Raw genomic sequence first — 26,027 nt, 5'->3', positions numbered from 1 at the left:
GAAAAAAGGCTTATTTGTCTTACATTGAGATGGCGACCATTTTCCTCTGACATCACGCTCAGGGGGTCAAAAACAAAAGATGAGTTGTGGTCATTGTGTCACAGCTTCTCTTCGATCTGATATTTGAAATAAGAGGAAATCTGTCAAAACATGTTGGAGAACCTGTGATCAACAACAACACGTGATCATCAACAACAGGTGATCATCATCAGGTTATCAACAACAACAGGTGATCAACAACAACAACAGGTGATCATCATCAGGTTATCAACAACAGGTAATCATCATCAGGTGATCATCAACGGGTGATCAACAACAACAAGAGATCATCATCAGGTGATCATCAACAACAGGTGATCATCATCAGGTGATCATCAACAACAGGTGATCATCATCAGGTGATCATCATCAGGTGATCATCAACAGGTGATCAACAACAACAGGCGATCAACAACAACAGGTGATCATCATCAGGTGATCATCAACAGGTGATCAACAACAACAGGTGATCATCAACAGGTGATCAACAACAACAGGCGATCAACAACAACAGGTGATTATCAACAGGTGATCAACAACAACAGGTGATCAACAACAGGGGCCCATTTCTGAAAGAAGGTTCAACAAACTTTCAGTCTAACCCTGAGCTCTGAGTTGATTTACTCTCAGATGGGAAACTCTGAGTTTCTGGTTCCAGATCAGCAGATTTGAATTTATTAAATCAACTCTCAGTAGGTCCACTCGGTGTTCAGCGCATGCACCACGATGATAAAAAGCCAACATGAATGGCACCCTGATTCTACGATTCACCATGGCAACAGGTGACAAGAAAGAGATCCTCCTACTTTAACCATCTCAAAATATAGCCTATCTTCATGCAGACATACGCAGAATATCAACAGGTTTTAAGAAGGAAAAAAAGGAACACTGCTGCAGCGCAGCAGCAAAGGAGAGAGAAGTGGGGTAAGAGAAAACAGCTGCTCGAGTCAGCGCGTAATTAAGTCTATTAATTTAATATTTAATCATAATTATTATAGGCCTATTGCAGGTCAAATCTGGTGGAATTGTAAGCCTATTAAACCTACAATTTATTTTCAATAAGCTGTAATCCAGCAGAAGAAAGGCAACTTTAAAACAGCTCAAAATGAAATAAGAACATCAAGGCTCATATAGATTCAAAGTTAACTTCATTAGGGTCTATTTGAATGTGCATTAACTTTATTCCCAACATAAACCTGAATTCACACACATAGACTAGGCTTAATATCCTCTCGCCTTTATCCCATTTAGTTTATTAATTAATTAGGCCTAAATGAACATCTCCTGACGTTAATGTAGGCTCTAATTCCCTGCGGAGTAATGCAGCCCGTTCATACTGAGGATCGACTAAAAGACACCATGTTCGATAAAATAGTTTGTCTTATACGCTGTAGTATTGCTACCCTAACATATCATATTAAAACAACCTGGATTTTTATTCAGACAAACGGTGAATCTTCACTAACACGGTCTGATACGGACTGAATGAAAGAATGAGGAAATGACGTTTCTGGCTCTGAAAGAGGGAGGAGACCTAGAGAAAATCAGGGTTCATTGAAGAAAACCTGCTCCCGACCAGGTTAGGTTCACAGACTCAGTTACCATAGTAACTGACTCAGAGGTAAAGTTACCGCTCCCTCTGGAACGGGCTGGAGTTACCCCTCTTTCTCGGGTTTGAGTGACCTCCCCCTCTGAAACGGATAACCCAGAGTTTCCCTCATTTCAGGGTTAACTGACTCAGAGTTTGCACTAAACCTTCTTTCAGAAACGAGCCCCAGGTGATCAACAACAATAGGTGAACATCAACAGGTGATCAGCTCCAAACTTTTTCAGAGTATTCATATTTTTACTATGATCAAACATTGAACCAATCAGTATCACTTGATTATAGTGTTTGAGCTTTACACCCAGAGAGTGATGTCAGAGGAAAACAGAGCATCTTCACCTCTGAGTTCTGAAAACACACCTGACAGATGAACACAGGTGAGTGGAGCAGGAAGTGAGAATGTTCAAGCAGGTACACCTCTGTTCATACCTGATCATGTGCATGTTTCTTTAAGACTAATAAACTGCACAAAAACATACACACCTGTCACTACCTACTGATCCTACTGGTGATTGGTTCTAAAGGTCCAACAGGTTTTACTGGTTCTACTGATCCTACTGGTTTGACTGGTCTACTGGTCCTATTGGTCCTACTGGTTCTAATGGTCCTACTGGTTACTGAACTGGAATGACTGGATAAACAACATTGAGGTACACACCTGGAGTCTGTGGGGTGGGGGCAGGGGATGGTACAGGTGAAGGTGAAGGTGAAGGTGTTGGGGTAGGTGCAGGGAGCTGGGGGGGGTCAATAGGTGGCTGAGATTTAATTTCAGCTGCTGGAGGGGGAAGAGCAGCAGCTGGAGGTGGGGCTTGGATTTGTGCAGGAGCTGGCGGAGGGGCTTGGATTTGTGCAGGAGCTGGCGGAGGGGCTTGGATTTGTGCAGGAGCTGGCGGAGGGGCTTGGATTTGTGCAGGAGCTGGGGGAGGGGCTTGGATTTGTGCAGGAGCTGGCGGAGGGGCTTGGATTTGTACAGGAGCTGGGGGAGGGGCTTGTGCAGGTGGTGCAGTTGGAGGTTGGGTTGGGGCTTCAACTTGATTAGGGACTGGGGGCGGAGCTTGGGCAGATGATTGAGCTGGTGGAGGGGCTTTGGCAGATGTTTGAGCTGGGGGAGGGGCTTGCACTTGGACTGGAGCAGGTAGTGGCGCGGGTGAAGGAGCAGTAGGTGGATGGGCTGGGCCAGTAGTAGGGGGCGGGGCTTGGATTCGTATACGAGGAGGATGATTAGAGAGGGGGGCTTGTTTGAGGCCAGGTGGAGGGACCTGATGATACGGACTGGGAGGAGCTGGAGTTGATGCTCCTGTGATGGGTGTAGCCAAAACTGATGGACAGAAACAGATTTTAGAGAAAAGAATGAAAGATGATCAGAGCAATGAAAACAGACAAACTGAGAGGAGATGACGTGACAAACAGTTTCTTATGTTCAGCTTCACTAAAGCTAAAATACTGTGATCACCATATAAACTAATGTTAGGGTTAGGGTAATTATATTAACTGTGACTAATGATCTAAACCGTCGCCTTGTCTGTGTGTCTTTGCTTCAGTCATTCAGTTGGGTGTTTAGGTCGCTAGTGAGTGTGGAGGGGACAGAGCTGGACTCTTTTGTCAGTTTATTAATACCAGACCAGAGATCACCTACTGCACAAACTCAAATCTTACCAAGTGTGTGTGTCGAATTTGTCTCCAATAATATCTAGTTACTCTTCTTACAAACCTTACAGGACAGCATAACCCAGTCCTCTGACAGAGGGAGCGTTACAGAGGGCTGCAGGGTGCTGACTGCTAACTGTGGCTTTGTGTTTAGATGTAGTACAACCTTTGACACAGTGCACACAGGTACACACTGTGATCTGTGTGGTTGCACACCTGCGCTAGAACCTCAGCTAGAATACAATGCTCTGCTTCGCTGTAGAGTCGAAAGAGAATATTCTACAACTTGTACCATTTTTCTTTCTCTGGTTTTCCTGAGAACAGGTAACAGTTGGGATCAGTGAAAGAAGACTTAACATAACGTATGGTTTGCCCCAAAGCATGCTGGGAAATGTTGTTCTTTTAGAAGCTGTGAGTTGGTTAGTTCCACCTGATGGAGTCAGTGTATCTCTCAGTAGCATAAATAAGATTCACATTCACACTAGTCTCCCTTAAGTAAGTTAGAGTCAGTCTTTATGCTGATGACACTCAGCTATATGTTTCTAACACACACACACACACACACACACACACACACACACACACACACACACACACACACAGTCTCTTTTCTTTCTTGAGAATACTTTGATTAAATCCTTTTTATCCACCCTTACAGCTGTTCCTTCACACATAGATATGAGACATCTCTGAGGATCTCCTGACAGAATACGGAGAGGTCAAAGCAGCCAGACGAAAAAACACAGAGATTACTTTTTCTTTACAGCTGTTCTTGGGTTCTGCTTTATGAGTTTTATTATTAACCTGGTGAGGTTGTCATCAACCTGAAGGATGTCACTATCAACACTAGAGACCCCAAAGCGTTCTGAAAGCTGTGGTCTGATCAGTGCTCTCCTACTGTGAGCCCTGCTCTGCACGCATTAGGTCAGTGCCAGCCGCTGATTGGCTGTTGACTCGTCATCTGTCACAGACAAAGAGACGTACTTCTGTCCGGAGGTCCTTGTGGTGGGACGATAGGCAACTGGCGTCCTCTGCGGCTGCAGATCGGCGTTCCCGATGGACTTGTTTGACTTGATCCACAACGCGGGTTTGTCCTGTTGGATAATAATATAATTTAGATTACCCACCGACAGAAGCTCAAAGGTCAGAGTTCAGAGCATAAAAGAGTCTCTACTGTTAGCTAAGCTACGCTACAGTGTGTTAGCTGGAAAAAAGCTAGTGTCTCTAGATGATATCTGTGATCACAGGACACTGTCTCCATGGTAACAGGGTAGGCCTAACCGTCTCAGAGGGTGAAACCTGAAGCCAATGCGTTGCTGTTTACTGTTAGCATCACAGCAGCTCCAATCAGACGTATAAACAGATCACTGATTTAAACCAATCAGAAGCTCTCTTTCAGTTCTGCTTTCTGCCCTCCTGTCAGTCCACCGCTGATCTGTCCCTAGCTGCTCTGAGCAGATGTTCGACCCAGCATCCACCTGCAGGCTAGACCTGAGGGTCTAGATATTCTCTCATCACTGCTCAGATTTATGCAGGTAAAATGTGTGATGAGGGCGGAGTCTCAATGCCAAACTCCAACTGCGTCCTGCTGCAGCAAACATTTCAAACCAGAATGAACATCAGTTTTCTGTCTCAGCTAAAAACAACACACAGGAATTCCTGTGTGCTAAAAACAACACACAGGAAACACACAGCAAGTTTTGTCACCTGCTCAAACAGCACAAGAAAAACATCAACATCAGCAAAATGTAAACAATAAATAAACAACAAATCAAACAAACAACAAACAATCACCAGCATACTGAAAAATATGCTTGACATGAGTGAGAAATTAAATTCAAAGTGAGGGTAAAAAATATATCTATGACAGACAGACACACACACAGACAGACAGATAGAGCGAGACAGACAGGCAGACAGACAGACAGACAGACAGGCAGGCAGGCAGGCAGGCAGGCAGACAGACAGACAGACAGATGTAGGTGTAGGTTGCAGTGTGATGTCATTGGGAGATCAGCCAATCAGGAAGCAGAGGAGAAAGGTTTAAAAGAAAAGGGGTGGGGTCAATGTTCACAGAGACAGCGTGCTTCTTTCAATGGAACCATTTCCATCAAACAGACTGAGACAGAGCTGTTATCTCTGATTGGCCGGCTGCAGGTCACCTGGTTGGAGCAGGAGAGGGGGGGGCAGAGTGTCTGGATCTCAAATGAGTGGAGTCAGCTCGGTCAGTGGAGTGGGAGCGGGTGTAGACGGGTCGGTGGGCCATTGCTCGCTGGTCAGCTGAGCGAGAGCGACTGTAGTAATCCCGCCGGTCCATGCCACGACTGAACCTGCACATCACCATGACAATCGTTACCCACTTTAACAGTGACAACCTTTGCACCTAGGAGAGGGATTAGTTAGTCACATCTCCATGGCAACCGTCACCCACTCCACCTGGAAAAAGAGTAAGTCACATCACCATGATGACCGTCAGCTTGTCATACCTGTGGAGGGCTGCAGAGCAGGTGAATAGGAAGTTTAAGGCACTGAAAACAGGAAATCAATCACCAAAGAAGAAGAATATGGAATTTAAATGAGGTGTCCTATCACATAACAGACACTGCAAAGGATGCTCGGAATTTTAGGGTTGTGCGCAGCAAAGTTTAATCTGTTCACAAAGGAGTATTCTCACTGAACTCTTCCACACACCTGTGTATACTTAGAGACACCTGAGACACCTGTTTATACTTAAAGACACCTGTGTATACTTAAAGACACCTGTGCATTCTTAGAGACACCTGTGTATACTCTGAGACACCTAAGACACCTGTGTATACTTAGAGACACCTGAGACACCTGTTTATATTTAGAGACACCTGTGTATACTTAAAGACACCTGAGACAGCTCTGTAGAGACACCTGTGCATTCTTAAAAACACCTGTACGTACTAAGTTTAGTTGGCTGTATGACAGGGGAGGGGAGCACATTAAATGTTAACAGCTAATGTTAACTTAACCTACATCTATCAAACTATCTGAAGGTCAAACTGTTTACCTGAGCAGCTCCTCGTCATAGAGGTCGGGTTCGTAGGGGAAGTCAGGGATGAAGTCCTGACTGCATGACAGAAACATATCAGAACTCCAACACATGAACAACAAATCCTACGTGACCTTACAACCTAAAACACACCTGTACCTGCAGGTGCTGTCATCAGTGGGTCCAGGTGTGTTCTTCAGAGGACTTTAGACCCTGCTTATCCTGACAGGGGCCCCCTCAACAACACACCTGGACAGGTCACTCTCACCATCCATTGACTGATCAACAGTAAGATGTGTTTCAGAATAAACTACCCCTAGTGTTAACATAGTGTTCATGTTTATCCTCTAACACTACAATTCCCATAATGCCCAGGGCTCACCTGAAGTCCTCACAGCTTCCATTCACCATATGGTTTGTCCAGTGAATTTGGTTAGGACCATTAACATACCTTACACACAGAAACACATACAGGTAGATGAGAATCTAAAGAGTTCACTGGGCACTAATATTACAGCTGTGAGTATTCCTTCTACAGATGCAGTACCTGTCTTGGGAATCGAGAGAGTTGGCAACCGACATTCTCCTTACACACCTCCTACATACATGGAGACAAGCAGTCAGATGGTCCAGTACTGCCAAATGTACTACAAACTGTACTACAAATAGAACTACAAACTGGTCTAAAACTAGCCCTTTGACAACAACAAATACAACAGCCTATAAAACCAGCAGTATGTTAAGGTTAGGCTTATGGTTAGTGCAGTCCACTCAAACCCAGAAGTATAGCTACCTTTTCAAACTAACACTAGCTCAGAATCAAATTGAAGGTGTCGTCGTGAAACAAGCCGTAGTGAAACTCAGAAGTGTGCGACTAGTTTGACAGTTTGATGAGAAACAAAAGAAGTCATTAGACCAGTTCTACCAAAGGGACTACCTGGGATTACAACCAGTACTCTAACCAGTACTACACAGCAACAGTCCTGACCTGGGTCCCGGTCCAGATTTTTCATTGTGTTGTATTATCGGCTGAGCCAAGAGGGGCAGGGTTTACCTGACAGGGCAGGTGTTGCTGATTCTGGCTCAGCAGCTACATATCTATTGTTAAATTCTGTACTGATTTAAGAAAGAACTTCCATGTCAATGGTTACTTAGAGACACTTTGACTCAGGCTGTAAGCTGATTGGCTGGTGTCCAGGTGACCCAGGTCAGGTGTATGGTGGTAGGTGACCAAAATTACCTGTCCAGGCTGCTGGACTGACCAGCGTCAGAGTAGGCTCGACTCATTCTGGAGCCACGCAACAGCCGCACTGCGTCCTCGCGGTACAATGGGTATAAAGGGTTACCGCTGGCAACATGTCAGAGGTTAGAGGTCAGAGTGTATGAGCTTATAAAGTTTAGAGGGTCAAGGGGTCAAACTCCTAGGGTCTTTTTCAAACTAATAATATAACGTACTAAAGAAGAATAAGAATAATCTACATAGACATTTTTACAGAATGCATTAGCTACAAAAGAAAAATAAAGCCGTTCCTGCAAGATACCGCAGAGAAACCATGGTAACACACAGTTCCTGTTTCCGCCTGAGAGAGGGAAGTTTTTCCCAAAGCCTGCTGCCGTATTTATCCCCTACCCCTTGATGAAGGGGACTTCATTGAGCTGCCAGTGTGACTTATAACAGAGTGTACGGGACACGGAGTGTCACGGAGGGGGAGGGTGTAGAGTGTAGGGCTTGGTTTGAAAAAGGGCCCTAGTTACCTGTGAGGAGGCGGCTGGCTCGGAGACCGTGACCTCATCCGGACCATGTCTGATCGAGGGCTGTGATTGGACATCATCACCTGCTCTGGCACTGAGAGGGTGGAGCTGTGGAAGTCCCGCCCATTTTGCCTGTAGTCTAGAAACACAGAGGACGAGGGCTGGGCTTAAACCGACAGATGGAGTACTGAGGCAGACCAGATACATGATGAGCACTCTGATGTTATTTATGTTCTATAATGAAATATAGATATTTAATGATATATAGAGAGAACAAAAAGCTCATTTCATAAGAACGTTTGGATTCAGTTCATTTCTTCTGGTCTGATCAGGATGTGCAGTGCATGATGGGATATGGAGTTCACCTGATATCACCCCGATGCCGTCTTCACAGTCATAATCCGAAAACTCACTGTCACTGATCCTCTGAGACCCTACAGAGAGGGGGGAGGAGGGAGGAGACAGAGAGAGAGTTAATCCTGTAAGCAGCTCTCTGTGTAATCCTCTACAGGACAGTGGATTAATGGGACTCAGAGCATTCACACAGAAACACTGAAGGTAGAACTCACACTTTCTCATCTGACTAGAACTCCCTGAAAACATCCTGAGGATTTTGAAAGAGCCCATCCATTCAGTAAGACCCCTTAAATCACACATAAAGAGAGCCTTTAAGGGACTCTTGAGCTATTAAAAGGGATGCAAGTGCAACAGGAACCTGAATAACTCCTTGAAGGATTCCTTGAGCCCTCATCAAGGACCATTGAGAACCTGCTAAAGAACCCTGAACTACCGTTAAGCTTCCAAAGAGCCCTTGTGCGACCTTGAACTCTTGTTATGTTATATTATGTTATGTTATGCAAAGAAACATACCATCTGATCCACAAACATGCACAAAGGGTTAATTGCTCCTGTAAATGCGCTAAAGAGCAAATTGTGTCTCTGTACGTCTCTGCTGTTTGTGTTTAAATGATCCATTATTCAGTAATTTGTGGAACAATCGTCTCTTCCTCTGTAAATCAGCCTCATTGTAAAAAGTGACTAAATCACAAACAGGGCACTAACAGCCACGCATGGTGAGAGAAAACATGAGCGCCTGATGAGAGTTTGTGGTAACTGCGCCGCAGTAAGAGATGTGATGCTCAAACTTTCTAGTGATCAGGAAAACACTTCCACTTCTGTATGCCTTCAAAATAAAAGCTCAGAGTGCAGCTCCATCAGTGTGAGAGAGCAGCTCCATCAGCATGAGAGAGCAGCTCCGTCAGTGTGAGAGTGCAGCTCCGTCAGCGTGGGAGCGCAGCTCCGTCAGTGTGAGAGTGCAGCTCCGTTAGCGTGAGAGTGCAGCTCCCTCAGTGTGAGAGTGCAGCTCCGTTAGTGTGAGAGTGCAGCTCCGTCAGTGTGAGAGTGCAGCTCCGTTAGCGTGGGAAAGCAGCTCCATTAGTGTGAGAGTGCAGCTCCATTAGTGTGAGAGTGCAGCTCCGTCAGTGTGAGAGTGCAGCTCCATTAGCGTGGGAAAGCAGCTCCATTAGTGTGAGAGTGCAACCTGGGAGTGCAGCTACGTTAACGTGAGAGTGCAGATACTTCTCTCCACATCCACACATTAAACAACAGAGCTAATAATAAAAATAATTTATACTTTATTAATCCTGCGAGGGGAAATTCGGTTTACAGCGTACACCTAAATCCCCTGTGACTCACACACACACACACACACACACACACACACACACACACACACACACACACAGTGTGCTTTTACCTGGGTTATAGCATTGACCTTTGTCTGGATAAGCATCATGGAAGAAAAGAAATGAGAAAATAACAAAAGATGAAAAAATTATGAAAAAGATGATGAAATGAAATCAAACAAATGACAGGACTGTGTGTGTGTGTGTGTGTGTGTGTGTGTGTGTGTGTGTGTGTGTGTGTGTGTGTGTTCGCGTCTCACTCTGCAGCCTCCTGCTGCTCGGTGGGTCGTCAGGCTGCAGTCCTCTCCTCTGCAGGTAGGGGGAGGCTTTGGGCAGTGGCAGAGAGGAAACGTCATGAAGCTGAAGTTTGTACCAGTGAGGCTGATCGTCTAACAGAGCATGCTCCAACTCTATCAGCACCTACAGAGAGAGAGAGAGTGAGAGAGATGTTCTCCATGTGTTCTCTCTGTGTGTGTTCTCTGTGTGTTCTGCATGGGTTCTCTACGTGTTCTCTGTATGTTCTCTCTGTGTGTCCTCTTTATGTTCTCTGTATGTTCTCTCTGTGATCTCTCTGTGTTCTCTGTATGTTCTCTGTGTGTTCTGCATGGGTTCTCTGCGTGTTCCCACCTCTCCCATGAATTCGCTTTCCTCCTCGCGGACTCTGGCCTGGTCCCAGACTGTCAGTTCTAACATCCTTTCTCTGAACTCCCGCTGATGGACCGGAGAGTACATGAAGGTCTGGTTCCACCGAGGTTCAACTGACTTTTTCACTGTCTTTGTTCTCCGCTTACTCTTATCACTGTGGCAAAAAGAGACAAAGTCTGACAACACGGAACCAGACCAGGATAGGTTCGCTGGTTCTTCAGTTACATAGACAAGAAACCAGAGAACGCTGAAAACCCAACCTACACACATGTCCTGAACCAACTAAACCTCGGATTGGTTCCTTACTCACCTTCTGTCTGGCAGGAAGTAGATCTTGACATAGGGATTCCTTGGTCTGTTGTCCTCACGGACAGGAAGTTCCTTTGCTCCAAGAACAGTGACGATCAGCTGATGACCGACTTTATCGTACCACAGCTTCACCTGGGAGGTGGAGGTTCTAATCAGAACAGCAGCATGGACGATAGAACCTAAACAGCTTTAGATGAGCCACAGAGAACTATAAAGAGCATCTACAGCCTACAGAAGGGCAGAGGAACCTGAGACAACAGGGAGAAAACCCTTTACCCATAGACCAATACAGAACCTATACCTAGCACCAGGGGCATTACAATACAAAGTAGAACCTTATAAACCTGTGGCAGAACTCTTAGAATGGAACAGCCACACAGAACAGTTGCTGTACCTAAAGAGCATCAGAAGAACCCCACAGAACATAGAAACAACCCTACACCACATACAACAAACACACAGAGAACACCCTCAACCCAGCAGACAAGGACAGAACCCTTAAAGAGCTGAGGAAGGCTGAAGCAGAACAGAAGCTCAGTCCTTCACAGGACTACCAGAACCATGTAGAACATGAGTTGAAACATTAAGATTAGCGGCTGAGATTGATTAAACACCAAAAAGTAATCTACAGAACTGAAGTAGAACTGCAAAGAACAGAAGCAGAAAAATTAACAATGGTGGAGCCATGCAGAATAGAACTACACAGAACAGATGGGGAACCCCGGAGATCTCTGCAGACATAAAGGGTTCTACTGCTCTATGTTTATGTAACAGCTCTTTACTGACAACCAGGGCTTTAACTAAACATTTGACTTAACTAACAACTAGAACTAAAAGCAGAGAGAACAAAGACAGGAGGACAGACAGAAATCTCACTCCTCCTTACATCTACAGTTACCTGAATTCTGGGCACCAGAGTACGCCTGTTCACAGTCTGAAACAAACACGTTATCATGGAAACACCTGTTAAAACAGAGTTGGCTGTTGGGAGTGCTATGTGGTGGTGCATTGCATGCTGGATAACTTACAGAGACTTGTCCAGACAGAGCGCTGGGGCTCATGGGAGAAGTGACAGAGATTGATGGACCAACTTTCTGAGAGTCGAAGGAACTGGAACCTGAACACAACATGGAGAACATTTCTCATTCTACATCCTGTGTTTATATTTTTAAAGGTGTGTGAGGAGATGGTTTATGGATTCAACAGTTTAAACTAATTTCAACATGAGGCAAAGACATCAAATACATCTGTTTGTACAATATCAAGATTTAAATAATGGTCTTCAATGGCTGAAGAAACCAGAAGATTAACTCATTGGTGGTTTGTGTCTCTATAGTGGTTGTGTCTCTCTGTGGTGGTTTGTGTCTCTCTGTAGTTGTTTGTGTCTCTGTGGTGGTTTGTGTCTCTCTGTAGTGGTTTGAGTCTCTCTCTAGTGGTTTGTGTCTCTGTGGTGGTTTATGTCTGTATGTGGTGGTTTGTCTCTCTCTAGTGGTTTGTGTCTCTCTGTAGTGGTTTGTGTCTCTATGTAGTGGTTTGTGTCTCTCTCTAGTGGTTTGTGTCTCTGTAGTGGTTTGTGTCTCTTTCTAGTGGTTTGAGTCTCTCTCTAGTGGTTTGTGTCTCTCTCTAGTTGTTTATGTCTCTCTCTAGTGGTTTGTGTCTCTGTGGTGGTTTATGTCTGTATGTGGTGGTTTGTGTCTCTGTGGTGGTTTGTGTCTCTGTGGTGGTTTGTGTCTCTGTGGCGGTTTGTGTCTCTCTGTAGTGGTTTGTGTCTGTTGTGGTTTGTGTCTCTGTAGTGGTTTGTGTCTCTCTGTAGTGGTTTGTGTCTCTGTAGTGGTTTGTGTCTGTTGTGGTTTGTGTCTCTCTCTATGGGGGTTTGGGTCTCTATTTTGTTATAATATTTGAATGAACTCACTGGAGTCCAGGGCAATGACGGTGCTGTCTGCAGCTCTTGATATCTCTCTGTGGACAGAACAATCACAAACAGGAGTCAGAACAGAAACGTCTTCAGTTGTCAAATCAGTGTAAACACTTGTGTTTCTTGTGTTTGAAATGTACAAGCCCATCTCCTTCAATGTTGGGACGTCATGTAAAATGTCAATGAAAACAGAATGTGTTATTTGAAACCATGAAACCAGCGAACCATGAAACCATATTTCATTCAAAATATCACAAACACAATTGATCAAATGTTTAGACTGAGAACTTTCCCCAGGGGTTAAAGAACAAACACACACAGGTATGAAATTGTGTGATGTTTAACCTACAATGAGACTCAAAGTGAATCAGACCCTCGACATTCTTATTAATAAAATCAAAGTGGTTACATTTCACTTGTATTTTAACAGTGTGGCTTCTCTTTCATTGGCTTGCACTGATCATGTGACATTCCATCTCCTGTGACCCACCCGATTGGTCGGGACACCACTAGTTCCACCTGTGGTTCTTGTTTGGACTCCAGGATGATGTGGTACACTTCATTAAACGTGGCTCCCTGAAGAAGCCGACCGTTCCACTCCAGAACCTGATCACCTGTGAACAGAGAGGGTCCTGTGAGAACGACTGCGTTCTGATGGGAATGTCAAACGGAACAGAGGAATAGGACTTTCAACTGTCAGTGACAGAAGTTAGCTTAGCACAACAAAATCTGTGTGTGTGTTTACCTGGTCTCAGGTGTCCCACAGTGTCGGCCAGACTTCCTCTCTTCACCTTCGTGATGAACGCACAGAGACGACCCGACTCTGTCATCTTCCCCCCGACCACCTAAAACCATGAGGCAAGAACAGAGTGGGTGTGTCACAAACAGACGAAGGAGAAGAAGAAAGATGGATTAGAGATAGACAGATGGATGGGCAGGATGGATGGATGGATAGGCGGACAGATGGATGGATGGATGGATGGATGGATGGATGATGGATGGATGATGGATGGATTGTATCACCTTGAGTCCTAGCAGCGCTCCAGTGTCCGCAGGAATAGTCCCGTCCTTCATCCTCTTATTTAACAGAATTCGTCCAATCAGACGCTCTCCATCCTTGGACGGTTGCCATGACACTGGATGCTGAACAATGGTTAACACAGGGACTTTTAGGAACTCACAACAACAAGCAACAAAAGTTCAGTCAAGTCAGCTGATTGAAATAAGCAAACTTCACTGGAAGGTGGGGGTAGATGGAGGGGGCTGGGCTTAGTCCTACCATGGAAATAGGTGCAGCCTCACTCTGCCAGGTACCATGATCCCACCATTGGCTGTCCATGTCTCCTAGCAACACAACACCCAGAAAAAACAAGTAAAAGGTTAGAGGTCATAAAATCTCCAAATAGTTTTCCTATCAAAGTGTTCTTCAACCAAAAATGATGGAGTGAGAACAGTATTTTTCCTAACCCAAGATGCACATGAACAGTAGTTGGCAGTGTAGGGGCAGAGAGGATGTGACAGAGTGAACACAGCAGCAGGAACAACAAAGACAGAAATATTTAATGACAAACTGATAAACCAAATCTGTCATTCTCTACATTTGAACAATGTGTCATCGTCTCTGCACAGTGAAAAACAACGAGCTCAGTGAGGACACAGGCTCAGAGAGGAAACAACACAAGCTCAGTGAGGACACTGGCTCAGAGAGGAAAAAACACAAGCTCAGTGAGGACACGGGCTCAGAGAGGAAACAACACCAGCTCAGTGAGGACACAGGCTCAATGAGGACAGGACATGAGCTGAGTGAGGACACAAGCTGAGTGAGGACACGACATGAGCTCAGTGAAGACACGACATGAGCTCAGTGAGGACACGACATGAGCTCAGTGAGGACATGAGCTCAGTGAGGACACAAGCTCAGTGAGGACACGACATGAGCTCAGTGAGGACACGACATGAGCTCAGTGAGGACATGAGCTCAGTGAGGACACAAGCTCAGTGAGGACACGACATGAGCTCAGTGAGGACATGAGCTCAGTGAGGACACAAGCTCAGTGAGGACACGACATGAGCTCAGTGAGGACACGACATGAGCTCAGTGAGGACACGACATGAGCTCAGTGAGGACACGACACGACATGAGCTCAGTGAGGACACAAGCTCAGTGAGGACACAAGCTCAGTGAGGACACGACATGAGCTCAGTGAGGACACAACATGAGCTCAGTGAGGACACAAGCTCAGTGAGGACACGACATGAGCTCAGTGAGGACACGACATGAGCTCAGTGAGGACACCAGCTCAGTGAGGACACCAGCTTAGTGAGGACACGACATGAGCTCAGTGTTTATACCTGCGTACCTTCTAGGATGGACAATCCGATTGAGTATACAGGTCACTGTGATGAGTAAGGGGTCAACAGCCAGAAACAAATCTGAAGGCTCAGTGATACACGGTGTCCAATGACTGTAAACACTTGGCTGAGGCAACCGTACATTTCCTCCTCCAGTAACACACGTAGAGCACATACACGTACATAAACATGTTTACAACTCAGCCAGCTGTGAATGTGAACACAACGTTGGAAACAAAGTGAACCTAGACCTGAGAGCGGCTCTGAACAGAAGTACTCACAGGTCTGTGTGGAGGCCATGAAGAAGAGGAACGAGGATGAGGCTTCAGGCGAGGAAGAGGAGAAGGAAGAAGAAGAAGAAGTGACGCTCCTGTCTCCTCCCAGAGTCTTTGGGTGCTGTCTGCCCTGAGCCCTGCCTGCAGGATGCAGAGCAGTTCATGCCTGTCTGTAATCACATTAACTGAGTCTGGACACCTGCCTCAGTGATCCAGAGTTAGCATGAAGCTAAATTAATTAGTCAGTCTGTCAATTAATCTGGATTTCAGGTAGCTACTCTGGACTTCAGATACTTATCTGGACATCAGATACTTCTCTGGACTTCAATTAACTTCCGTTAGCTACTCTGGACTTCAGTTAGCTTCTCTGGACTTCAGTTAGCTTCTCTGGACTTCAGTTAGCTTCTCTGGACTTCAGTTAGCTTCTCTGGAATTCAGAAACCTTCACTGGACTTAACTATGTTTTTTGGACTTCAGTATGCTTCTCTGGACTTCAGAAAGTTTCTCTGGACGTCAGTAAGCTACTCTGGACTTCAGAAAGCTACTCTGGACTTCAGAAAGTTTCTCTGGATGTCAGTAAGCTTCTCTGGACTTCAGTTAGTTTCTCTGGACTCCAGAAAGCTTCTCTGGGCTTCAGTAAGCTTCTCTGGACTTCAGAAAGCTTCTCTGGACTTCAGTTAGTTTCTCTGGACTTCAGAAAGCTACTCTGGAATTCAGAAAGCTTCTCTGGACTTCAGTAAGCTTCTCTGGACTTCAGTAAGCTTCTCTGGACTTCAGTCAGTTTCTCTGGACTTCAGAAAGCTACTCTGGACTTCAGTTAGTTTCTCTGGACTTCAGTTAGTTTCTCTGGACTTCAGTTAGCTTCTCTGGACTTCAGTTAGCTTCTCTGGACTTCAGTTAGCTTCTCTGGACTTCAGTTAGCTTCTCTGGAATTCAGAAACCTTCACTGGACTTAACTATGTTTTTTGGACTTCAGTATGCTTCTCTGGACTTCAGAAAGTTTCTCTGGACGTCAGTAAGCTACTCTGGACTTCAGAAAGTTTCTCTGGATGTCAGTAAGCTTCTCTGGACTTCAGTTAGTTTCTCTGGACTCCAGAAAGCTTCTCTGGGCTTCAGTAAGCTTCTCTGGACTTCAGAAAGCTTCTCTGGACTTCAGTTAGTTTCTCTGGACTTCAGTAAGCTTCTCTGGACTTCAGTCAGTTTCTCTGGACTTCAGAAAGCTACTCTGGACTTCAGTTAGTTTCTCTGGACTTCAGAAAGCTACTCTGGAATTCAGAAAGCTTCTCTGGACTTCAGTAAGCTTCTCTGGACTTCAGTCAGTTTCTCTGGACTTCAGAAAGCTTCTCTGGACTTCAGTTAGTTTCTCTGGACTTCAGTAAGCGTCTCTGGACTTCAGTAAGCTTCTCTGGACTTCAGTTAGCTTCGCTCTCACTGCAGACTGTTGTTAACATGTTCTTTAACCTAGCACGTAGGCAGTGTGAAGGTAAAGTTGCACCCTGAGTGCTAAATGAGTAAACTTGTTGCTGGCAGATGTTTGCCAGCTGTTGGATTTATCTCGCTCCTCTTCCTCGCCCTGCAGATGATCACATAATGCAGTGAGCCGGGTTATCCTCTGGGGAGCAAGCTCTCTGCAGACCCCTCCCCACCAACTGTGAACACATGTTGTCTGGTTGTCCTGTTGGTCAACAGTTGTATTGCCTCCAGTTGTCTCTGCTTCTATTCCTGTAAATCTGCAGTGACTCCTGAGGCGGGCTGATAATCCACTCTCCTCTTTTAATCCAATTGAACACAAACAGAGATTCAAGGTGTTCACTTCTTTACTGGACCTGGTAAATACACACACTCTCCAGGACCTTGGAATACCCAGGGTTCTCCATGACTGTCTTCAGGATCCCCCAGGACTAGGCCTGTCAAGTTTGGAGTCTGTGAAGGTCCCCCTGGTCTGTTTCTTTAGGCGTGTTCAGGACGGCAGCAGCAGAGACTCTGAGCCACTCCGTTACCTCCAGACCTGAGAGGGGGAGACAGCAACTCTCTCAACCAATCAGAGCTCATTACCACTGAGCATGTGACTTCTGCTCCAATGAAACGAAGGCAGCAGATTATCTCGTCAGCAAGATGTCTGATGATCTGAGAGAGCAAGGCAACTTTCACACATGCAGCAACTCTAACGGAGAACCTGCAGAGAACCACTCAGGAACCCTGGTCGTCATGACACCAGACTTTGAATCTTTGATATGATTCCAGTTCAAATCAAACAACATAGATACCTGTATGTTACCACAGCAAACACCTGATGTTTGGTCATTTCTTCTTTTTAATGATAAAAAATAGCAGACAAACTCCTGCACATCGTCTAAATTGCACAAATACATTGGCAACGTTTCAGTATGTTTTTGTGAAACTTAGACAGAACAACAGAACAAAGATTGAGAACAGCTGAGGAACTCTCTGTTTCAGTACGATGTTCTATGAGGGTTCTAGGAGGAACCCTCTGGTGTCTGTTGGGAGAACTGCAGGTGAATGTTGTTGCTGTGGAGATGAACCCAGAGTTCAGCTGTAAGAAGATAAGCATGCTGAGCTTATTACTGTCAGAGAACTCTCTCTCTCTCTCTCTCTCTTACTGTCAGACACTGTGTGGTTCTGCTCCAGTACAAACATGTTCACACGTTCTGGAGGGATGAAGTGTGCACTTCAGGTTCCCACATTTTCACCTAAACAGAACTTCAGAACCAAGAAATCTCTGGAAGGTTCCTCTTGTTAAAATCCCTTTGTTCCAACCAGCAGGGGGCATAACCACAAAGTCTGAACTGTAAATGACAGATATTTCAATGAAGAATACAAACTGCTGCTCATGTTTTCAGTCTAAATGTTGTGATAAAAATGTTTTTATGATATCAAAAATGTTGTTTAATTATAATTTATACAAAACATGTTTTTCATATAAATTAAATACATGAAAAAAGATCTGGTAGCCCGTAATTGTTGTTTTTTTCAGCCCTGTGTCATGTCTTCAGGCTAACTCACATGCTAACGTGCTGACTCACAGGTGAATAAGGTTCAGTCTAACCCTGAGCTCTGAGGTGATTCACCCTCAGGTGGGGAACTCAGAGTTTCTGCTTCCAGATCAGCTGATTTGAGTTCAGTACGCAACACAAGTACAGAAGGATGAGTTTAATGGAGCCCCGATACTGCGATTCACCATGGCAACAGGTGACAAAAAGAGGTCCTTGTACTTTAGACCTCTGAACTATAAATCCTCATGTGGACATACATGAACAGCTTTATGAAAACTAAAAGTCACACTGTGTTAGAGTATGCGAGAAAACTGCTACTCGAGTCAACGCATTAGTTTGACTGTAGTCTATTTATTTTACTTTTTCTTTTTTTTTTTTAAGATTTATTTTTGGGCTTTTTGTGCCTTTAATGGAGAGATAGGACAGTGGATAGAGTCGGAAATCAGGGAGAGAGAGTGGGGAATGACATGCGGGAAAGAAGTCACAGGTGGGATGTGAACCCGGGCCACCCGCTTGAGACGACAGCCTCCATACATGGGGCGTGCGCACTGACCACTGCGCCACCAGCGCCCCAAATTTATTTTACATTTAATCAGAATGATAATTTTACAGTTGAAAACTGGTGGAATGGTATTGAACCTAAAACTTATTTTTTTATTAGGTTCAATAACTGACTCAGAGCTTTAGTTACCATAGTAACTGACTCAGAGCTTTAGTTACCAAAGTAACTGACTCAGAGAGCTTTAGTTAGCATGTAGCAATCTAGTCTGATGTAGAACTATGTCAGCCTGAAGCTAGCAGTTAGCATGTAGCCACTCACTGGCAGGCTCCTCCCAGCTGGTGTAGTCAGGCGTGGTCACTAGGTCCTCCTCCGAGCTGCTGAAGCTACCAATCACGTACATCTTCCCTGCCCTCTTCCCCCTCTGTGCTGTGCTCTCAGGTTCCATGTGTTGTCGCAATAACAGGCGGGGGGAAGTGGGACTGATATGATTTGCTGTGCGGTCCACAGACAGAGACCTCTGACCTTCATGTCCAACCAATCCCTGAGGCCGATGCTGATGGACAGCTGAGAGGAAAACAAGAAGTAAGACTGAGTATGGGAGAGGGTCTGTTTGGTCGATGGTTCTGTTCCTACCTGTCCGTCCCATGAGTACGTGCTCGGGCTCGCAGGTTGCCAGGGAGACGTCGCTGTGACGGCGTTGGTGCCGGAACCGGCCAACGTGAGCCAACATCCTCATGGTCTCCTCATTCGGCTGCGGCTTCACTGGGTAACGTGCGAGGTTTGGGTCACTACGGTAACGAGCCTGAAACTCCTCCTCCTTCTGCCGCCGCCACTCATGTTCTTCCTGAACCTTGTCCTGACAGGGAGATGGGGGGGGTTATTTAATACGTTTTGTATTTTATAAAACTAACATTAAAATGTTAGCTCAACATGCTGCAACATGCTGTGCTAACTGTAAGCACATTTTTATGTTTTATTGAAAAGGGTTAGGGATTTAAACAAAACTTTATTTACACAACAATCTAAATTAAATATACTAAAAAACAAACAAATTAATAAATCAACTCACCTGTTTAGTCATGCTCACCTGTGAGTACCAGCGGCCTCGTTCATCCCTCAGTGGAGCAGCTAGCCGCTCGTTTTCTCTATTACCATGGTAATCATGGTGTGAGCAAGCGCAACGCTCCAGACTTTGATCAGAGGGCGAGCGATGCATCCCACCTCCCCCACCATTGTCACACCACTTCCTGTCAATCACAGGGAAAGGACCAATCAGAAAGGAAGAAAGAAGCTGTTGTTAGCCTGTGTGTTTTTAGCCTGTGCTAGCCTGTTTATTGTTAGCCAGTGTTGTGTATTAAAAAAACAAGTCAAAGTCTGTGTGTGTCTGTCTGCTCATTGTCTAAGCTTTGTGTTGTCAGCTTTTGTTTCTGTTTTTTGTCTGTTGTATGTGTGTGTGTGTGTGTGTGTGTGTGTGTGTGTGTGTGTGTGTGTGTGTGTGTTTGTGTGTGTGTGGGTTCTTTATTTAGCAGCAACAGTAAACCCCACTGAGCTGCAGGATTATTAATCTGTTAATCTGGTAACAGTGGTAACACACAAACAAACACACACACACACACACACACATACACACACACTCTGTAATAAACAAATATCCAAACTAATTATGGTTCCTACAACTGATCAAGTCATTTCCTGTTCCTTGACTGACCAATCAGAGGCTCCGTTGCTCAGAGACCCCTGAGGTGATGTGTGGGGAACCCCTTGTGAGTTATGGTTGACGGACAGCATCTCCCCTGATCGAGTGAGAATATCCTGCTTCTTCCTGCAGACGTTACACACCCACATCATCTGCAACACACACACACACACACACAGGCCTCAAACACATTTACGGTTGTAGTTATTAATAACAACAAACAGGACCTGTAGTCTTATGCAACGTCACAGTGACAGGGCTGCACACAGGGGGCGCTCTTGAGCTGTTGTGGGTGGGTTTGTTGCCTTTCTCAAGGGCACCTTGGCAGCGCTCAGGAAGTTTATCAGGCACCTCTCCAGGTACCAGACCATCTTCCAGGCTTGGTCCATATCAGGACTCAGGGTGCACTCACACTAGGCAATCCTAAGCACGAGCAAGTCCTGAAGATCTGATATCTACTTCACCATTCAGGAACGCACTACGTCTGTTTATGAACACGTAACACACACAAACTGACCTTATTGGCTCTCAGAAGAACACGACCCCCACAGCGGGCGCAGAAGCGGCTTTGACAGTAGCAGCAGACGCGTCCGCAGCCATCAGCAAACTTTGTCTTACAACAGATGCCACAGGTGGGAGGCTCCGCCTTCACTGTCTGTTTCACCTGGGGCTCCTCCCCCAGCTTCCTCACCTGGTCCTTGTACAGCTCGAATTGCTGATGTAACTTCCTGTGAGGGGTCAGAGGTCATCTAGTAACATACAGGATGGGCCATTCTCAAACCACTCCCTACACACTTCCACTCTGTTTGTACGGTCATTGGAGGGTCCCCCACACTGAGTGCAGTCCAATACAACAGGGGGAGGCAGAAAGGGAGGGCCTTATTAAACCTCTGAGTATGAAGTGGGAAGGGCTTATTGAACCTCTAAGTATGAAGTGGGAGGGGTTCCATCAGTACACTCTGACTGACGAGTGGTTTGCTTCCTGGTTTCTTGTGTTTCATGCTCGGATCACAGACATAAATCAGCAAAGTTTTTCCAGGGCAAAAACTACAAAGTGAGTTCAAACAAACAGAGTGGCATGGAGACACTAAACATTCATATGAAGATATAATTCATAAGAAGATATTCATAATTTAACATCTCATAAACACAACTCAAAGGCTCCGCTGTTTTTTTTAGTCTCTGTTGAAGGATGAAGGATGATATCAGTTCAAAATAATAATTCACTACGGACTATATGTATATATATATATAAATAAATATATATATATATGTTATTATACGGGACACAAGGCTCTCTCTCCCTCCTCCCCCCTCTTCATCAGCTCCCTCCACCATCAAGAGATCTGATTGGTCAGTGGGCAGAGAGTTCCACACGTTGATCTCTTATCTCCAACATAACCTGGAGCAGGTTAGGTGTGCAGCATAGGTTTCCATGGCGATATACCAAGGTAACAAGTGAACCACCTAACCACCCAGAGTTAACCCTGAAGTGACCTCTAACACCAAATCCTGCTTCTTAGTCCAGACCCCAGGTGTTTTAACCTACTACAGGTAAGCTTTATTATTATTTTGATGCATCATTGTCTGCTCTGGTCTTTACTCACGTCTGTGATGGCTCTTCATTTGGACTTTTAACCTGCAGGACCTCAGACACGTTGGTGGCAACATTACTGACCAACTGACTGAACCCCGAAAAAGGATTCCACCTGTCCAGGTAACAAAGACAGTCAGCTGACAGGAAGAACACTCACTCAGGGAGTTAGGGATACAGGAAGTAGTTGAGGGAGGACTGTTGGCTCAGTAACGGAAATGTTTGGGTGATGGAAGGTTCCTCACTGAGTGAAATGACCCGAAGCATTTCAGTGATAAGAGCCGTTTGAATTCTCTAATAGCTAAGGAAAAATGCTTCCTTTATAACCTCCTTTAGGATACACTGGACCATCCTTTACCAAAGGAGATGAGATATGCTGTCCCACAATTCCTTACAGCCGCAACATTTAAAGCAAGTAGCGCATCCGACCGTTCACAAAAACTAACGATGATCGTAAAGGGACACAGATCATATAAGGGACATTTTTAGCCAGATGATGTTTTATTCAACATATTTAATTCTCTTAAGAATCCTTTGTGCAGTTCTACATTTGTATAAAACATTCTGTATATCTTTCATAAATGTAAAAATGAATTTCATCCAATCATATTTATTCTGATGTTGATTTCTGAGTGGACAGGAAGGTGATGCTTTCACTTTTCTTACTCGGAGCCTGGTAGCCTATATGCCTTTTATTTCACTTCCTCGTGGTTATTAGGATTATTTCACCAGTAAGAAGGCACAGGGAAAAGTTTTTTAGATTATCTTTTTGTAGTCCATTTTCAGAACATTGTAGTTTCACCACGGCAGACCCACGCCATCAACCTCCGCCGACCTGTCACATTTAATGACGTGGCCTAGTGGAAATGTGGTCGGATTGTCAGAGCAACGCGATCGCCTTTCCCTAAATCCTTTATGAATTCTCCTAATATCTTTCCTTAACCTCATAACATTTTCCCCGGGGTTAAGGTGAAGAGGATAGTGAAAGGGGATTGGAGGGATCCAGATGCACCCTTTGATTACGGTTTGAGAAACAAGAGCAGGACAGGTGCACTATGGGAAATGTTGTTCTTTTAGTACTCACAAGCTGGACGGAGGATCTGAGTCTGTATGATCCCTGTAGACACATTAGGAAGATGATGATGATGATGATGATGATGATGATGATGATGATGGTGAAGATGATGATGGTGATGATGATGGTGAAGATGATGATGGTGATGATGATGGTGGTGATGATGGTGAAGATGATGATGGTGAAGATGATGATGATGATGATGATGATGGTGAAGATGATGATGGTGAAGATGATGATGGTGATGATGATGGTGGTGATGGTGATGTTGATGGTGATGATGGTGATGGTGTTGGTGATGATGATGGTGATGATGGTGATGGTGTTGGTGATGATGATGGTGATGATGGTAATGATGATGGTGATGATGATGATGATGATGATGGTGATGATGGTGATGTGTTGGTGATGATGATGGTGATAATGATGATGTGATGGTGATGATGATGATGGTGATGATGATGGTGGTGATGATGGTGAAGATGATGATGGTGAAGATGATGATGATGATGATGATGATGGTGAAGATGATGATGGTGAAGATGATGATGGTGATGATGATGGTGGTGATGGTGATGGTGATGATGGTGATGGTGTTGGTTATGATGATGGTGATGGTGATGATGATGATGTTGATGGTGATGATGGTGATGGTGTTGGTGATGATGATGGTGATAATGATGATGGTGATGATGATGATGATGGTGATGATGGTGATGGTGATGGTGATGGTGATGGTGATGATGGTGATGATGATGATGATGGTGATGGTGATGGTGTTGGTGATGATGATGGTGATAATGATGATGTGATGGTGATGATGATGATGGTGATGATGATGATGATGATGGTGGTTATGGTGATGGTGGTGATGGTGATGGTGTTGGTGATGATGATGGTGATAATGATGATGGTGATGATGATGGTGATGGTGGTTATGGTGATGGTGGTTATGGTGATGATGATGGTGATTATGATGATGTGATGATGGTGATGGTGATGATGATGATGGTGATGATGGTGATGTTGATGTTGATGATGGTGATGATGATGATGATGATGATGATGGTGGTGATGGTGATGGTGTTGGTGATGATGATGGTGATAATGATGATGGTGATGATGATGATGATGATGATGATGATGATGATGATGACGATGATGATGATGATGGTGGTGATGATGATGATGATGATGATGATGATGGTGATGATGATGATGATGATGATGATGATGATGATGGTGATGGTGATGATGATGATGATGATGATGATGATGATGTTGGTGATGATAAAAAAAGGTTGTCAGAACAGAAACATGTCAGTGTTTCTCACACAAAGATGATACCCTAGCCGTCCAGGTATAATAATGTCCGCTCGTGTTTATTTCTGCCCTTAAATTAGTTTTCCATAAAATAGCGGTGTGATCAAGAGAGCGAAAAAGGGAGAAGTCTGGCTGGTACGTTCATCCTATAATGCACCAGCTGATGTGATGTTTCGTGTTACTGAAGCCTCTCATGTCGCCCTTTTAAAGTGCTGGCTGTCGATGCTGACCTGCACTCTCAGTTTATGTTTTGTTTTTTTTAAACGCGTCATCATTGATAAGTGTGATGTGACAACGCTATCGAGTGAAACAGCGTCTGTATCGTACTGCTGATGCATGGACCATGTGGTGTTACAGTCCATTTGGACACTGAGAATCACAGACACATGGACCATGTGGTGTTACAGTCCATTTGGACACTGAGAATCACGGACACATGGACCATGTGGTGTTACAGTCCTGTAGGACACTGAGAATCACAGACACATGGACCATGTGGTGTTACAGTCCTGTAGGACACTGAGAATCACAGACACATGGACCATGTGGTGTTACAGTCCTGTAGGACACTGAGAATCACAGACACATGGAACATGTGGTGTCACAGTCCTGTAGGACACTGAGAATCAAAGACAAATGGACCATGTGGTGTCACAGTCCTGTAGGACACTGAGAATCACAGACACATGGACCATGTGGTGTTACAGTCCTGTAGGACACTGAGAATCACAGACACATGGACCATGTGGTGTTACAGTCCATTTGGACACTGAGAATCACGGACACATGGACCATGTGGTGTTACAGTCCTGTAGGACACTGAGAATCACAGACACAATGACCATATGGTGTAACAGTCCTGTAGGACACTGAGAATCATAGACACATGGACCATGTGGTGTCACAGTCCTGTAGGACACTGAGAATCACAGACACATTGACCATATGGTGTAACAGTCCTGTAGGACACTGAGAATCATAGACACATTGACCATATGGTGTAACAGTCCTGTAGGACACTGAGAATCACAGACACATGGACCATGTGGTGTTACAGTCCATTTGGACACTGAGAATCACAGACACATGGAGCATGTGGTGTTACATTCCATTTGGACACTGAGAATCACTGACACATGGACCGCGTGGTGTTACAGTCCATTTGGACACTGAGAATCACAGACACATGGACCATGTGGTGTTACAGTCCTGTAGGACACTGGGAATCACAGACACATGGAGCATGTGGTGTCACAGTCCTGTAGGACACTGACAATCACAGACACATGGACCATATGGTGTTACAGTCCTGTAGGACACTGAGAACCACAGACACATGGACCGTGTGTTGTTACAGTCCATTTGGACACTGAGAATCACAGACACATTGACCAAGTGGTGTTACAGTCCTGTAGGACACTGAGAATCACAGACACATTGACCATATGGTGTCACAGTCCTGTAGGACACTGAGAATCACAGACACAAGGACCAAGTGGTGTTACAGTCCATTTGAACACTGAGAATCACGGACACATGGACCATGTGGTGTTACAGTCCATTTGGACACTGAGAATCA

The 26,027-nt window shown here is 44.9% G+C and overlaps 1 protein-coding gene and 1 long non-coding RNA gene across 28 annotated transcripts in view; one reads left to right on the top strand and one right to left on the bottom strand.

Annotated features, from left to right (window-relative positions):
* LOC132990599 (regulating synaptic membrane exocytosis protein 2-like) overlaps positions 1-26,027 on the bottom strand; it is a 37,105-nt gene that overhangs the window by 7,613 nt on the left and 3,465 nt on the right. For 6 of the 27 annotated variants that reach the window (XM_061058898.1, XM_061058897.1, XM_061058912.1 and 3 more), the window contains exons 3-29: positions 23,135-23,167; positions 22,064-22,165; positions 20,974-21,184; positions 20,469-20,608; positions 19,830-20,007; positions 19,394-19,616; positions 19,079-19,324; positions 13,855-13,961; positions 13,641-13,760; positions 13,363-13,462; positions 13,108-13,231; positions 12,615-12,661; positions 11,731-11,819; positions 11,601-11,636; positions 10,704-10,834; positions 10,376-10,547; positions 10,009-10,168; positions 9,820-9,843; positions 8,429-8,497; positions 8,067-8,202; positions 7,552-7,659; positions 6,859-6,909; positions 6,694-6,762; positions 6,330-6,389; positions 5,455-5,622; positions 4,277-4,386; positions 2,304-2,963 (exon numbers count right to left, since the gene is read on the bottom strand). In XM_061058898.1, coding sequence (XP_060914881.1) covers positions 2,304-2,963; positions 4,277-4,386; positions 5,455-5,622; positions 6,330-6,389; positions 6,694-6,762; positions 6,859-6,909; positions 7,552-7,659; positions 8,067-8,202; positions 8,429-8,497; positions 9,820-9,843; positions 10,009-10,168; positions 10,376-10,547; positions 10,704-10,834; positions 11,601-11,636; positions 11,731-11,819; positions 12,615-12,661; positions 13,108-13,231; positions 13,363-13,462; positions 13,641-13,760; positions 13,855-13,961; positions 19,079-19,324; positions 19,394-19,616; positions 19,830-20,007; positions 20,469-20,608; positions 20,974-21,184; positions 22,064-22,165; positions 23,135-23,167 — 3,674 coding nt within the window. The remainder of the gene's footprint in view (positions 1-2,303; positions 2,964-4,276; positions 4,387-5,454; positions 5,623-6,329; positions 6,390-6,693; positions 6,763-6,858; positions 6,910-7,551; positions 7,660-8,066; positions 8,203-8,428; positions 8,498-9,819; positions 9,844-10,008; positions 10,169-10,375; positions 10,548-10,703; positions 10,835-11,600; positions 11,637-11,730; positions 11,820-12,614; positions 12,662-13,107; positions 13,232-13,362; positions 13,463-13,640; positions 13,761-13,854; positions 13,962-19,078; positions 19,325-19,393; positions 19,617-19,829; positions 20,008-20,468; positions 20,609-20,973; positions 21,185-22,063; positions 22,166-23,134; positions 23,168-26,027) is intronic. The other 21 variants (XM_061058923.1, XM_061058924.1, XM_061058920.1 and 18 more) reach the window with 19 other exon arrangements.
* LOC132990602 (uncharacterized) lies at positions 68-1,973 on the top strand. The gene is made up of 3 exons (XR_009676080.1): positions 68-198; positions 427-488; positions 1,849-1,973. It is a non-coding gene; the product is annotated as an uncharacterized LOC132990602 (long non-coding RNA).

This window comes from Labrus mixtus, chromosome 16 (genome assembly GCF_963584025.1).
Source record: "Labrus mixtus chromosome 16, fLabMix1.1, whole genome shotgun sequence".
Taxonomy (NCBI): Eukaryota; Metazoa; Chordata; class Actinopteri; order Labriformes; family Labridae; genus Labrus; species Labrus mixtus.
The sequence above is the reverse complement of the archived record's forward strand: the minus strand, read 5'-3'. Positions and strand labels throughout refer to the sequence as shown.